The 13,088-nt window shown below is 37.6% G+C and overlaps 2 protein-coding genes across 8 annotated transcripts in view; one reads left to right on the top strand and one right to left on the bottom strand.

Annotated features, from left to right (window-relative positions):
* Nucleotides 1-7,233, top strand: part of Aasdh (aminoadipate-semialdehyde dehydrogenase) — a 28,384-nt gene extending 21,151 nt beyond the window's left edge. For 2 of the 3 annotated variants that reach the window (XM_020181770.2, XM_074042196.1), the window contains exons 11-14: nucleotides 2,038-2,201; nucleotides 3,841-3,963; nucleotides 4,502-4,633; nucleotides 5,539-7,233. In XM_020181770.2, coding sequence (XP_020037359.1) covers nucleotides 2,038-2,201; nucleotides 3,841-3,963; nucleotides 4,502-4,633; nucleotides 5,539-5,928 — 809 coding nt within the window. In that variant the 3' untranslated portion in view covers nucleotides 5,929-7,233. Of the gene's footprint in view, nucleotides 1-2,037; nucleotides 2,202-3,840; nucleotides 3,964-4,501; nucleotides 4,634-5,538 lie in introns of those variants that run through there. The other variant, XR_012435807.1, reaches the window with a different exon arrangement.
* Nucleotides 7,234-7,688: 455 nt separating this feature from the next.
* The window catches only part of Cracd (capping protein inhibiting regulator of actin dynamics), a 230,980-nt gene continuing 225,580 nt past the window's right edge, over nucleotides 7,689-13,088 (bottom strand). For all 5 annotated transcript variants that reach the window (XM_074042194.1, XM_074042193.1, XM_074042190.1 and 2 more), the window contains one exon: nucleotides 7,689-10,615. In XM_074042194.1, the coding sequence (XP_073898295.1) occupies nucleotides 10,455-10,615 (161 nt within the window). In that variant the 3' untranslated portion in view covers nucleotides 7,689-10,454. The remainder of the gene's footprint in view (nucleotides 10,616-13,088) is intronic.

Below are 13,088 nucleotides of genomic sequence, written 5' to 3' on the forward strand. Positions count from 1 at the left end.
TTCTGTATTTTCTTAGGTTTATTAATGAGTTTTGGAATTTTTAATGTATTCTAGATATGAGTCCTTTATCAGATATGTTTTAAACATATTTTTTCCCATTCCGTAATTTTTTTTTAACATCGTGTCTTTTTGCTCTGTTTTGTTTTGAGACAGTCTCACTGTGTAGCCCAGGTTGGCTTTGAACTCGTGATCATCCTGCCTCATTTTCCAGAATCCCAGCAGGGAGCTGGGATTACAGGGATCTGCCACCATGCCCTGCTAACATAGTAATTTTAAAGAGAAATACTTACGGGAGGGGGTGCTGGGGCTCAAGCTAGGAAGCACTCTACCACTGAGCTAACCCCAGCTGGTAAGGTTCTTAATTTTGATAAGTCCAATTTATCTTTTTTTTTTTTTAAGTATAGTTCACGCTTTCATGTCATACCTAATAAGTCTTTGCCTAACTCATATAAGGAGATTTTTCTTCTCTGTATCTTTTTGGAATTGTATACAGATAGCAAATAAGCTTATAAAATAAAAGAAATTTTTTTATCACCCTGCTGAATTCCTGAGGGCTTTGCTATGTAGGAATTTATAACTAACAGACTACCACTGTCTTGCCACTAACTAGTCAATGCCAGGAAAAAAAACCCCAAAAACATGGCATTAAAAAGTAACTTGGAAATTCAGCCTCAGTGAGCAACAATAGCTATGGCCATGGCAAATGAAGTTGCCCTAAATTGCCGTTCTCAGATTCTTCTTCATCTGACTTACATGCATCCAGGGAATTTGAGTGATTTTCACTTTGTAGATTTTGACCTTGGCTACTTCCAAGTAGGTTATTCACTACACCAAAGTCAAGGACTCCTGCTGTATCTTCTCATCCATAGTGTAGTTATTAGGAACAAAGGCTCTAGATCTTGACTTTGTAGATCTGTGTCTTGGCTGTGCCACATACTAACTGTAACTTTGGCTTAGTAAGTTCATCAACCTGTTCCACTGTCTTCATCTGTAAAAATATAGATATAATTATGCTTGCTTCACTGTGAGGATTAAATTCATTAACAGATACAAGCTACTCAGAAAAACACCTGGCACATGGTCCATACTCAGTGACCATTGACTAATATTGTCAGCATTTCTTGAACACCTTCTATGCTCTGGCATCTATCCACTGTGTATTAATGTGAATGAACCCGTGTTCTGCATAACAGTTTGAGGCTCAGTGATGCTGGATAATTTGTCCAATGATGGCCATGAGAGATTTGAATCGTGGAATGTCAAAACCATTTATTATAGCATGCTTCATTGTTTTCTTGATAGTGAACTACTTGATAGTACTTTTAAAAATGAGAGGCTGCTGAATGTGGGGTACATGCCTGTAGTTCCAGCACTCGGGAGGCTGGGGCAGGAGTATCACCCCACTCTGCCTGTTCTTTTATTTGAGTACTATTGACCGCCTTGCCTATAATCAGAAGCTCTGACCTTTCCTGGAATTAGGGACTTTTTTTATCTTTTTTTTTTTCCTCCATATCTCTATTTGAAACCATTTAGCAGTGGTCATTCCAATACTATCTTTGTAAAGGACTGCTACCCCATATCCTTTCTCACCTAGAGTTCCAGGTCAGCCTTGTCTACATACCAAACCCTATCTCCAGAAGCACAAAAAAGGGTGGAGGGAGGGCAGTAACCTCTAAATGTGTATTTTACACAAGTGACTACTGTTCAGTTTCTGCTTTAAATTGCCAAAATTTAAATCAGATGAGTGAATACCAGTTACATGGGTAAGTGAAAATAGAATTGTAGTCCAGGCTGCGGGAGCATAAATGTGAGACCTTATTCGAACAATTAACTTAAGCAAAAAAGGATTGGGTTGCCTGCCTGGAAAAGCAAAAGGCTCTGAGTCCAAACCCCAGTAGTACCAAGGAAAAAAAAAAATTCAAATGAGTGAACATGAGGTCATATAAGCATCAAATATAAATTATCATAACTTAGGCAAAAGAATCATTTTGTAGTGATATATCTAAATCTTATCTTTTATATTTTATTTCTCTATAGGCTGTTATGATGGATTGCTTTATGTTCTGAAAAGTAACAGTGGAGAAAAATACTGGGTCTTTACCACTGAAGATGCTGTCAAAAGCTCACCAACTGTGGATCCAACTACAGGACTGGTTTTCGTTGGATCTCATGACCATCATGTGTATGCTTTAGATATTTATGTAAGGATTCACCACATCAGTCTTAAAAACATAAGCACAGAGGAGCAAGAAACTGTTAGATGCTGTTAAGTTTAGCATTTGGTCAGATAAAAAAAGGAGTTAATTAAGTCTTAGTATCTTCAGACATTTAATTTCTTTACCAAATTTTCAATAATTTAATTTTTGAAATATAAAAAACTTGGAATTATCTTTGCCACAGGAAAAAAATCACAAAGATACTAGTAAGATACTTTAAGATCTGATTTTATAAAAATATAAAAATTCACATACAGATTATAAAATTAAAACAAACAAACTGGGAAATTTGAAATAACTGTGAATGAGTCAAAACTCATTTATAAGTATAATTAAAGACCAAATAAAAGTACACTAGAAAAATGAAAAGACCTTAGGGCTGGTGATGGCTCTAGTGGTAGAATACTTGCCTGGCAAGTACAGGCCCTAAGTTCAAACCCTAGTACCACCACCAAGAAAAAAACAAAACAAACATGATGGCTAACCATGAGAAATATAAAGACCCAGATAGAAAAAAAAAAAATAGGGGTATAAACACATAAGACCCCAAAGGGCTGGCAGAGTGGCTTAAGCGGTAAGAGAGCCTGCCTAGCAAGCATGAAGCCCTGAGTTCAAACCCCAGTGCTGCCAAATAAATAAGTAAATAAAGTAAATTCCATGAGCTCGCCAACCTTAAAAAAAAAAAAACCCAAAGAAGAAATGACTAGTAAGTGTATGCAAGTGTTTTGGACCTTTTAAGAATTAAAGGGATGAAAATTAGAAATTACCAGATAGAGAAACAAATATGATTAGATTAGGAAAAATGTTGGAATGGTAATATTAAGTGCTGATGAGAGTGGTAGGAAGTTGTAACTGGAAAGCCCTTTAAAGAAAGCAGTTCAAGTGTACATAACAATTTCAGATCCTTTGATCTAGTAAAATTCTTTTCTAGGATTCTGTCCTGGCAAAATAATCAGACATATAGACATATACATGCACCAAAATGTGTATTTCCAAGTTGTTTATAATACCAAGTGATTAGTTCCAAATAATCTTCAATGTTTAGATACATAATTTTATATTTATATGGAATAGTAAGGCATTAAAATTTTGTTTTTATAAAATGAGGAAAATATTATACAAAGGTGTATATTCAGACTAATTTTAATTAAGCTGTATACAGCTACACACACACACACCCACCAAAAAAAGCCCAAAAGGGAAAATGCTAAAATGTTAGCAGTGAATATCTCTGTCATCATTGTACTCACTTGATTCCATACAGTGGGCATATATTTTATACTAAAGTGAAAAACTGTATATGGTTGTCCGTGTCTGTAATCCCAGCATTTGGGAGGCTAAAGCAGGAAGATCTTGAGTTTGAAGCCATCTTGAAATACATAGTGAAACTGTGTCTCAAGGGAAAAAAAAAAAAAGCTCTGGATGTAGCTAAGTAATAGAGCCCCCTGCCCACAAGGGTGAAGCCCTGAATTCAAGCAAATACTGCCAAAAAGAAAACCCCCCAAAACCAAACCGTTAAAAACCGTTATTAACTAAGCAGACATAATATCATGGTACTGAAGTAGGATACATGGATTTATTAACTACAAGCAAAACCCAATTAATTTGAATTCTTAATTTGCAGAAAAAGAAGTGTGCTTGGAAGTTAAAATGTGAAGGAACTGTCTTTTCATCTCCTTGTTTGAACCTGATTCCACATCATCTATATTGTGCTACACTGGGAGGACTTTTACTGGCTGTTAATCCTGTAGGCATAAAATGTGTTGGTTCTATTACTTGTCTTTTTTTTTTGCTTTGTGTTTTGAAAGTTTTGAATAGTTTTTAGACATGTATAATCCACATATTACTAAACCAGAATTAACTTAAAATCATTGACATTGTTTGAAAAGATGAAAATACGAGTTCATATGTGTTTTTAACCTGTTATTTTTATAGACAGAATTTATATGTATTTTTACCTGTTTTTAAAATTTATGCAGAATTTTCTCAGTGATGTAAGTTCTTCTCCATTATAACAACAGACCTTGTTATTTTTGTCATTTATGTTACTGTTGTTGATTTGCTCCTTTTCTTCCAAGTTTGTATTGTAGCTCTCCCAAATAGCACTGATTAATTTCATAGATGTGCACATATGTGCTAGCTTCATTTGTAATGTCAGCCTATCACTATAGCTGTTTCTGATGTTCTACTCTATCTCTGGAAGATTTATGAGTTTGTTTTTAAAAAGGGCGAGGGATTGGTAAAATGAGTTTAAGTACTGTGAATTGTTTTTTTGCCCTTGACAGGCTACTGGGACCATAGTTTGGAAGCATTCCTGTGGAAAACCACTCTTCTCTTCCCCACGGTGTTGCCGACAGTATGTTTGTGTTGGCTGTGTTGATGGGAATTTACTCTGCTTTACTCACTTGGGAGAACAGGTTAAAAAAAACCAGAAGTTTTTTGTGTGTGTGTATGTGTGTGTGTGTATTTCTTTAAGGCATAGAAAGTTTGAAGTAAAATTTAAACATTAGTATTCAACTCAGGAGGTCGAGATTATTCCTATTTTAATTGTGAAGTCATGGGTTTCTTATTTTTTCAAGGATGATATAGTAGGTTTGAAAGATGTCTGCTCAGACATTGTTTTACTTCTTATGAGTTTGTACCCAGTTTTATCATAACTTCTGGAGAGATATAAAAGTTTAGACGCCCTTGCCTTTTAATGTGAAAACTAAAATCTGTTGTGCAACCAAAATTCCATTGTGTGAAAGTTCCATTCCTCTACTTCATGACTGAAAATGTAGGCTTCTTCTGGCCTCAATTAGCTATTTCTTTGGGACATAATTTCCACTTCTGCAAGTATCTACAAGCGACTGGCATTTATAGCACAACTATTGTATGCCTGATCTGAGAGAGTATTTTGTGCTTTTTAGCATGTACTTGCGCCAATAGAAGTTAGCCCATTGATGTCTGGGCTTTATTCTGGATGCTTTTTATCTTACAGTCACTCTGTGTAGCCTCATTGTTAATTTTCTCATTTTGATAAGATCTTTTATTATATTCACTTAATATTTTTATTTTCAAAGTAGTTTTTATGTAGTTTATCTTTAGATTCCTGAGAAGTAAAGAAGAGGCACATGCACTCGTTTTGTTTCTGTACAGTCAGGGATAGAGTTGAGACTACAAATTATATTTTGTGAATATGCTATTTTTTGTTTTTTTCCGTTATGCTTCTGTGTCTGTGCATTTGTAAACACTACCTTTCCTTAGATGTATGTCTTCATTTGTATTAAACATTTTTGTACTTAGATGAATGAATTAGTTTTGCTTTTATTTCCCTTTTTAGGTTTGGCAGTTCTCTACCAGTGGACCAATCTTTTCATCACTGTGTACGTCAGCATCAGAACAGGAAATATTTTTTGGTTCCCATGATTGCTTTATCTACTGTTGTAACGTGAACGGTTGCCTCCAGTGGAAATTTGAAACGACTTCGAGGGTATATGCAACGCCGTTTGCTTTCCGTGACCATGCTCATAGCAGTGACGTATTGCTGGCAGCAGCATCTACTGACGGAAAACTCTGGGTCTTGGACTGTCAGAGTGGACATCTGAAATGTGTATATGAACTTCCTGGAGAAGTTTTCTCTTCTCCTGTGGTCTGGGAATCAATGCTCATTATTGGGTGCAGAAATAATTATATTTATTGCCTGGATTTATTGGGTGAAAACCAAAAATAATCAAAGACAGTCCTGATAAGTGTATTTGTGAGATATTTGAAGATATTTTACCAATTACAGAGCATGTGACTAGTTTTACATTAAAGATTATATTTTGGTTAGAAAATATGTATATTATTTTTTATTAGAGAATAACAATGCTTCCTATACGAGTAGCAAAAGCTTTTAAAAAGAGAAGACAGATCTCATCAGTATCTTTAGTAGCACTTTTGTTTTAATTTAGCTAAGGGATGCTGCTATGGTTTGAATATCCCCTCCAAAACTCATGTTGAAATTTAATCCACATTGTGAGGAATTAAGAGGGCGGAAACTTAGCCTGACTGTTGTGTGTGGAAGTGGGACCTTTGGTAGGTCATTAAGATTAAATGAAATCACAAGTGATATGTGGCTTTATGAGAGGTGGAGGAAAGACCACAGCTAGGATGTTCTGCCTTGCCATGTGATGCCCTGCACTGCCTTGAGACTCTGCAGAGTTCCCACCAACAAGAAGGCCATAACCAGATGAGATCACCTGATCGTGAACTTCTCAGCCTTTAGAACTGTGAGGTAAATAAACCTTTGTTCTCTATAAATTACTCAGACTGTGGTATTCAGTTATAGCAACAGAAAATGAACTAAGATGGGTGTCCAGATGGCCTCTGGGTGTGTATGTGAGGCTGTTTCTAAAAGAGATTAGTATTTGAGTTTGAATCAGTAGACTGAGTAAAGATCTGCCCTCACCAGTTGGTCACTGCTGGTGGGCATTATCTAATCTGATGAGGGCCTGAGAAAAACAGAAAGGCAGAGGAAGGTCAAATTCTGTTCTTGAGCTGAGTTTATTTTTTCCTGCCATTGGACATCAAGACTCCCGGTTTTCTGTCCTTCAGACTCTGGGCCTTGCACCACTAGCCAGTAACTCTTCCTGCTTCTCAGGCTTACAAATGACACCTTCCCTATTTCTGAGGCCTTGGACTTGTACAGAATTGAATTACACCACAGGCTTTCCAGTCTGAAAACATCAGATGGTGCAACTTCTCACTTCCATAATCAGATGAGTCAAATCCTGTAATCTTTTATAGACAGAAGAGAGCCCCCATTTGGTTACATATGATTAACTTACCAAATTAGGTTTCTTATTTAGTGTGTGTGTGTGTGTGTGTGTGTGTGTGTGTGTGTGTGTGTGTGTGTGTGTTGCTGGGGAGTGAACCCAGGGCCTTGTGTATACTAGGCAAGCATTCTGTCACTGTGCTATATCCCCAGCTCCTTTAGTATTTTTAAGTGAGCAAAAGTACTAATGTAGAATAAAATCGGTATGCTGTACAGTTTCAGGATGACATATTGTGATTTTAAGCGTTCATTGTTCCAGCTATGTAGCCCAAGCCCTCTCATAATTCTTTACCAAAGTTGTTGAAGACACAGGTTCTGTCCTTAGGTTCTGAATGCTCCATTTGGGCTGGGGTGTGGCTAGATGGCAGCTGGCCCCAAGCTGCATTGTTCATGGGCTCTCAGTTGAAGCTGATGCTGGTACCTGAGCCACAATGTAAGGTGTAAGGATCATTTTGTCTCATCAGACCATTCATTTACAGTCTAGGATTGAGATAAACATTTGTCCCTGTTCATTATTTTTCTCCAAATACCTAGTAAAAAACAAAATACCATATAGAACACCTTGACATTTTTCTTGTCCACTAAAAGCTACAGAAATATGAGACTGCTTATAGCTGGTGATCAAAGTTAGTAAAAAGTTCAACTTAAAAAGGAAATTCCATCAACGCCAAAGATCTTGTTGATATTTTTTATTGAAAGATCTTTTCCCTTCAATAATGGACATATTACATGAAAACTTTATACAACCAAATCTCAAATAATATTAGAATCACACTAAGGTATTTTCATTAAGTCTCTACTTAATTTTAATTGTTGGTAAAAATATTGCAAGACATTTGTAGCTAATGTTTCTGCTTTAAAATAAGCAAACTAAAGATCACAAGAAGAGACGAGTACATACTATATATTTGCAGATTACTGGCTAGAATTATAATTTAATAGTAATGTTTGTGTAAGAAACAATTGCACTTGAAAAATTAAAAAAGTAAACAAAAAAATTCTAGTTTTATATATAAGTCCATGAACAGAGGTTAATCATCTATAACCTTGCCGGGAGAAGTAGGATCATTTAAATTAAAAAAAAAAAAAAAAGCTTAACATAGTAATCATTCATTAAAAAAAAAAAATTTTGAACTTTTTATATGTTTTTACTGAATTTCCTCATAGTCTGTTGCTCAGAAAAGACCGCAACACAACTAAAGCAAAATAACACTTCATTGGTATTTAGTGCAAATTTGGGGTGATGTGTAAATGAAATGTTAACCATGTACCCTTTAGAAGTTGTTAGACGTAAGTACCGTGACTGCCCTTTCCTTAATAGACTCTTCTTTTAAAGACTTTGGTGGGACATTTTTAACTTGAGGCATTTCATCTACTTTGCATGGGCCCAGTGGTACTTGAGCTAGTACAAAGTTGACACATCTACCATTCTTTGTTAATGATCTTATTTCCTCACCTGTTCTCTGCCATTACTGTGATACTGTCCAAAGCTGATGAGATGAAAGAAAAAGTCAATTTGGAAGAATTACTATAGCACTATAATTCCAGGGCTCTGGTGGAAAGATGCCCATTAAAAAGTGTTACATCAGTGAGGAAATCATTGAACTAACAAATGCCTACACAGAAGATTTAGAAAGAACATCAGTTTGGAAAACGTGCAGCAGAATATTAATTGCTTCTAAGAGCAATAAAAAGGTTTACATTGATTCTTAACAGTCTGAAGATCCAGTGTATATATTAAATCCAGCTTGCAAGAGTACAACCATCCACTTGACCACACAAGCCAGCTGCTACAGTAAAGCTGACCATTGTTTCTAGGAAGAAAATGGTTTCCATATGGTAAACAGCTTTGCTGATGTCCTTTAAGGTAAATGACAGAATAACAGCACATTGCATATTGAATAAGCATAAAGGAAAGTAATGATATTATAGGGTAGAAAAAAGGATGTAATTCTGAGCAAGGACTTCACACCTATATTTTGGAATAAGAATCTAAGAAAAGAGAAATATTCCAACACCGTGAAATACAAAGTTAGTGCCATCAATATGTGTGTGTGTGTGTGTATGTGTACATGTGTGTAGAGGGAGGGTTGCTGGTATGTCTATGTTTCAGGTAAAGCAAATCTAGGGAAATAAAAGTAAACATGGTATTGAAACTGCTAAGTCCCTTATTTGTGTGCATAAGTGTATGATAATAACAAGGCCACTAAAACTCTGAGATGCTTTGTGAAGGTAGCAAGGTGAGTGGTCTAAATGGTATGGAACACTCAACTCTCAGTATGAATTACACAATTATAGAGAAAATACCTTCTGCAGGAAGTCTTTAGAATAAGGCTCCAAATCTTGGCTTTCCATTAATTTCCCCTAAGACCAAAGGGAATTTTCAGAGACATGTAAAACAATAGCCTGTCACATCTTACAATAAAGGGCTGGTTTGGGTGGTGGTTTTATTACTTTTTTCCTGTCTCACTTTTGCTGCTTTGGGTGACCGAGCCTCCCCTTTAGAGACTGAGAAATTGGACTGCACTAGAATCAGTATATTCCAAAGTTACTGAACCTCTGAGACAGATCAGAATTCATCTGAAGAGTTTTTGCTAGCAAATATATTCTCAGCTCTGCCTTCCCAGGATCTGGGAGGGGGCCTGGCTGCAACTTGGACATCTATAAAAAGAACCACCCACTAGATGGAGATTCTGAGACAGAAAGAGAAACTTGCAGCTCAGATACAGAATTTCCTTTTTACCATATGATGTGAAAATGTTCCCCAGAAGCCAACTAGGCCAAATGTCTCATGTGGTATAAGGAGGACCGTGGATTCACAGCATGGTAGGGTGAATTGATCTGCCCTCTGTGTTACAGCTTTGGGTGGGGAAATTCATGAAAACCAAACATGGAACAGGGTTGGGAGCCAGACTTTTTCTTGTGATCCTTAGTTATCACATTCAGGAGAATGGACATTGTTTTGTCTACATATGAGCCTTTCACCATTACGGTAAACCGAGTAGACATTACCCAAACATGGCAGAGTAAGTATTTTGGACAGAAGAAATTAAGAGTAGAGAATCAAAACAACATTACAAAGATTGGCAAAAGTATGTGTTCTGAATGGTGTGTGGGTGTGCATGTGGAAGGGCCATGGAACAGGCATGGTGGGCTCTCCTGAGGAGCGTGTGAAGTTTGGAGATTTTGCTTCATGTGGTCCCTTGGACAGAACTGTCTCTTGAGAATTAGGGGGAGCTCAAGGCACCAGGACCCAAGGTTGTGCAAATACACTCTTTACAATGAACACCACCAGTTCAGTTTCTAAACATTATTTTAGAGCCTATAAAACATGCTTCTTTTCCCTAGCTTGGTTTCTTTACTGCATATAAAAAATAAATAAATAAAAAGGGCAAGAGAGGAGCCAGTAACTGGCAATAGGAATGAACAAGAATCACTCTTTACTTAATAATCTGTGGACAGTCGCTCCAAGCCTTTGCTTTTCTTTTGGCCAAAGCCAGCCAGGCTGGTTCTGTGGATACAGGGGCAGCATCTGGGCTGGAGAACCTCTTGGAGACTTCTTTCACCAGTGGCGCTTGGGGAACTGAATCTGAAATCTCCACTGGATCCGTTGTGAAGGAAAAGGAGAAAGAAGTAAGAATCACATTTTTTAAAGTTTTTTTTTTCAGTGAATAGAACTGCATGAACTTATTGTGTACAGAGTACTTGGAAATATCTATGCTGGCAAATTTTAGCTAAATCTGTGTATTACCTTACAAAGTTAGCATGTGGTGCTGAGAACATTTAAAATCCACTCTCTTAGCATTTTTGGAATATAGCCACCATGTTACACAGCTTACCTACTGAAATTTTGTATTCTTTAACCAACATCACCCTACCCCCACACTCCAGAACCATATTTTGATTTATCAGAAGTATGAGATTCAAGTCAAGGGTGGCCCTCATCTGTAATTCCAGCATTTGGAAGGCTAAGGCAGGAGGATCATGAGTTCAAAGGCAACCTGAGCTACACAGCAAGACCCGGTCTCCAAAAAAATTTTAAAAATAAATAAATAAAAGGAGAGTCAGAAAGAGAATTCAGTGAAACAAGGTCAGCAAGTTCCTGGGACAGCTTCAGTGAGAAGATGTCGGGGAAGCAAGGTATGAGATATAACTGTTGCATACAGAATCACGGTGATCACGGTGTAGTCAATTCTAATTTCAGAGAACTTTTAGGAGCCAATCTTTCTGTACACAAAGGCTATGCCTGCACGTTAGCACGAACTGAATGCAAATGTTGTGATTCTAGTCATACAATCAGTCAGTTCCATAAAGAAAAAGACTAAGCTGGTACTTTAGATCCATCAAGCTAGTGAGATTAATCGCTTTCTCTACTTGAGCCTCATAGATCCTGCTAGTCCTCATGACCTGCATTCTTATCTTATTCCTTGGCCTCACAATTTTCTATCCTACAGCTCACAGGTTTCTGTGAGAGGGTTCTGTGAGAAGGTCAGAGGGCTCACATTTTTTTTTTCTTTAGGCAGTTACGGGGTTTGGACTCAGGGCTTTATCTCTCTACCTTTGGAGCCATACCTCCAGCCCCTTTTGCTCTGGTTATTTTGGAAATAGAGATTCACTTTTTGCCCTGGCTGACCTGAACCACAATTTTACATTTCCTCCCATAGTTCAGATGACAAGTATATACCACCATGCCCTGCTTTTTCCAGTTAAGATGGGGTCTCATGAAGATTTTTTGAAGTTTTTTTTGCCTGGGCTGACTCTGAACCATGATCCTCCATATCTTAGCTTCCCAAGTAGCGCTACTTGGGATAACAGGTACATACCATCATATCCAGCTATTGGTTGAGATGGGGTTTGGGGAAGTTTTTACCCAGGCTGATCTCAAACCTTGATCCTCCCAATCTCAGTCTTGCAGGTAACTAGGAAATTACAGGCATGAGCCATCAGTGCCTGGCTTGCATCTTCTCTTTGGGTCACATATTTAGTGCCTGTGGCCATGGTCTACACATATACTTCTAGAATTTGGGAAACACTGACTGGAGGAAAATTACTTCAGAACCACAGCTTGCTTTATTAAGGTGGAATTCTTTTGAATTACAATAACCTCTTCATACTTCCAATCACGCAGAGAAAGAGATGACCTCCTAGACTTTGGAGCTTTCACTTTATTTTGAAAGAATATATCTCTCATTCAAACATTTGGAACTCTTAATTCCTATGTAAGGTCAAATTAAACAATGCCTACAAAGGTTCTAAAGAGTTCACCACCCCCCTTCTCTCTTCTGCATGCATTCAAATTGCCTGTCCACTTTCCACCATAAGCTGAGGTAGCATCAAGGCCCTCATGAAATGTAGCTGCCCAATCTTGGACTTCCTAGCCTTCTGATTTGTGAGCTAAAATAAAACCCCTATCTTTATAAATCACAAGGTCTCAGGTATTCTGTTACAGCAGCAGAAATGGACTAAAACATATGCCCTCTGGAGAAGGATGCTGCCAGGTGGGAAAATAGATATCCCATTGACCCCTGTGATGGGTTTGATCAGATTTACCCATCTTTCATGTGGTTCATATTAAGGAAATAGCTGGAAATTATGGGACCACTTTATTTTTATAACAGAACAAAGAATTTTAAAAAATGGGTATGTGTCATATGTGCTATAAACATAAAAACTGCTATTGTTAATTAAAATCGAGGACACAGTACTAAGAAACCTTATTCTGCAAAGTCACAGACTATCAGAAACTTGTTTGGTATCCCATCAGTGAGAATGGGCCTTCACACTTTGCCCCGAGCGTCTGAACCCCATGGGTCACTAGGGCACGGAGAAGCAGCTCCTGTTTCCAACACAGATGCAGTGCTCCAGGCAGAGGGTGTCAGAGATAACATTGTATAGATAACTCCACTCTGTAGCTTCAGAGAAAACGACCTGGAGTCTACACAGCCCAGCTTGCTGTCAACCCCTTTGTGTCCACCCCCCACTTTGCTATATGCCTACCAAAACAGGGGTTCATGTAACTCTTACCTAAACTCTACCCTTCCCCCACAAATCCTGCTATGCACTTTGTTTAGGGT

Source organism: Castor canadensis, chromosome 9, assembly GCF_047511655.1.
Source record: "Castor canadensis chromosome 9, mCasCan1.hap1v2, whole genome shotgun sequence".
Taxonomy (NCBI): Eukaryota; Metazoa; Chordata; class Mammalia; order Rodentia; family Castoridae; genus Castor; species Castor canadensis.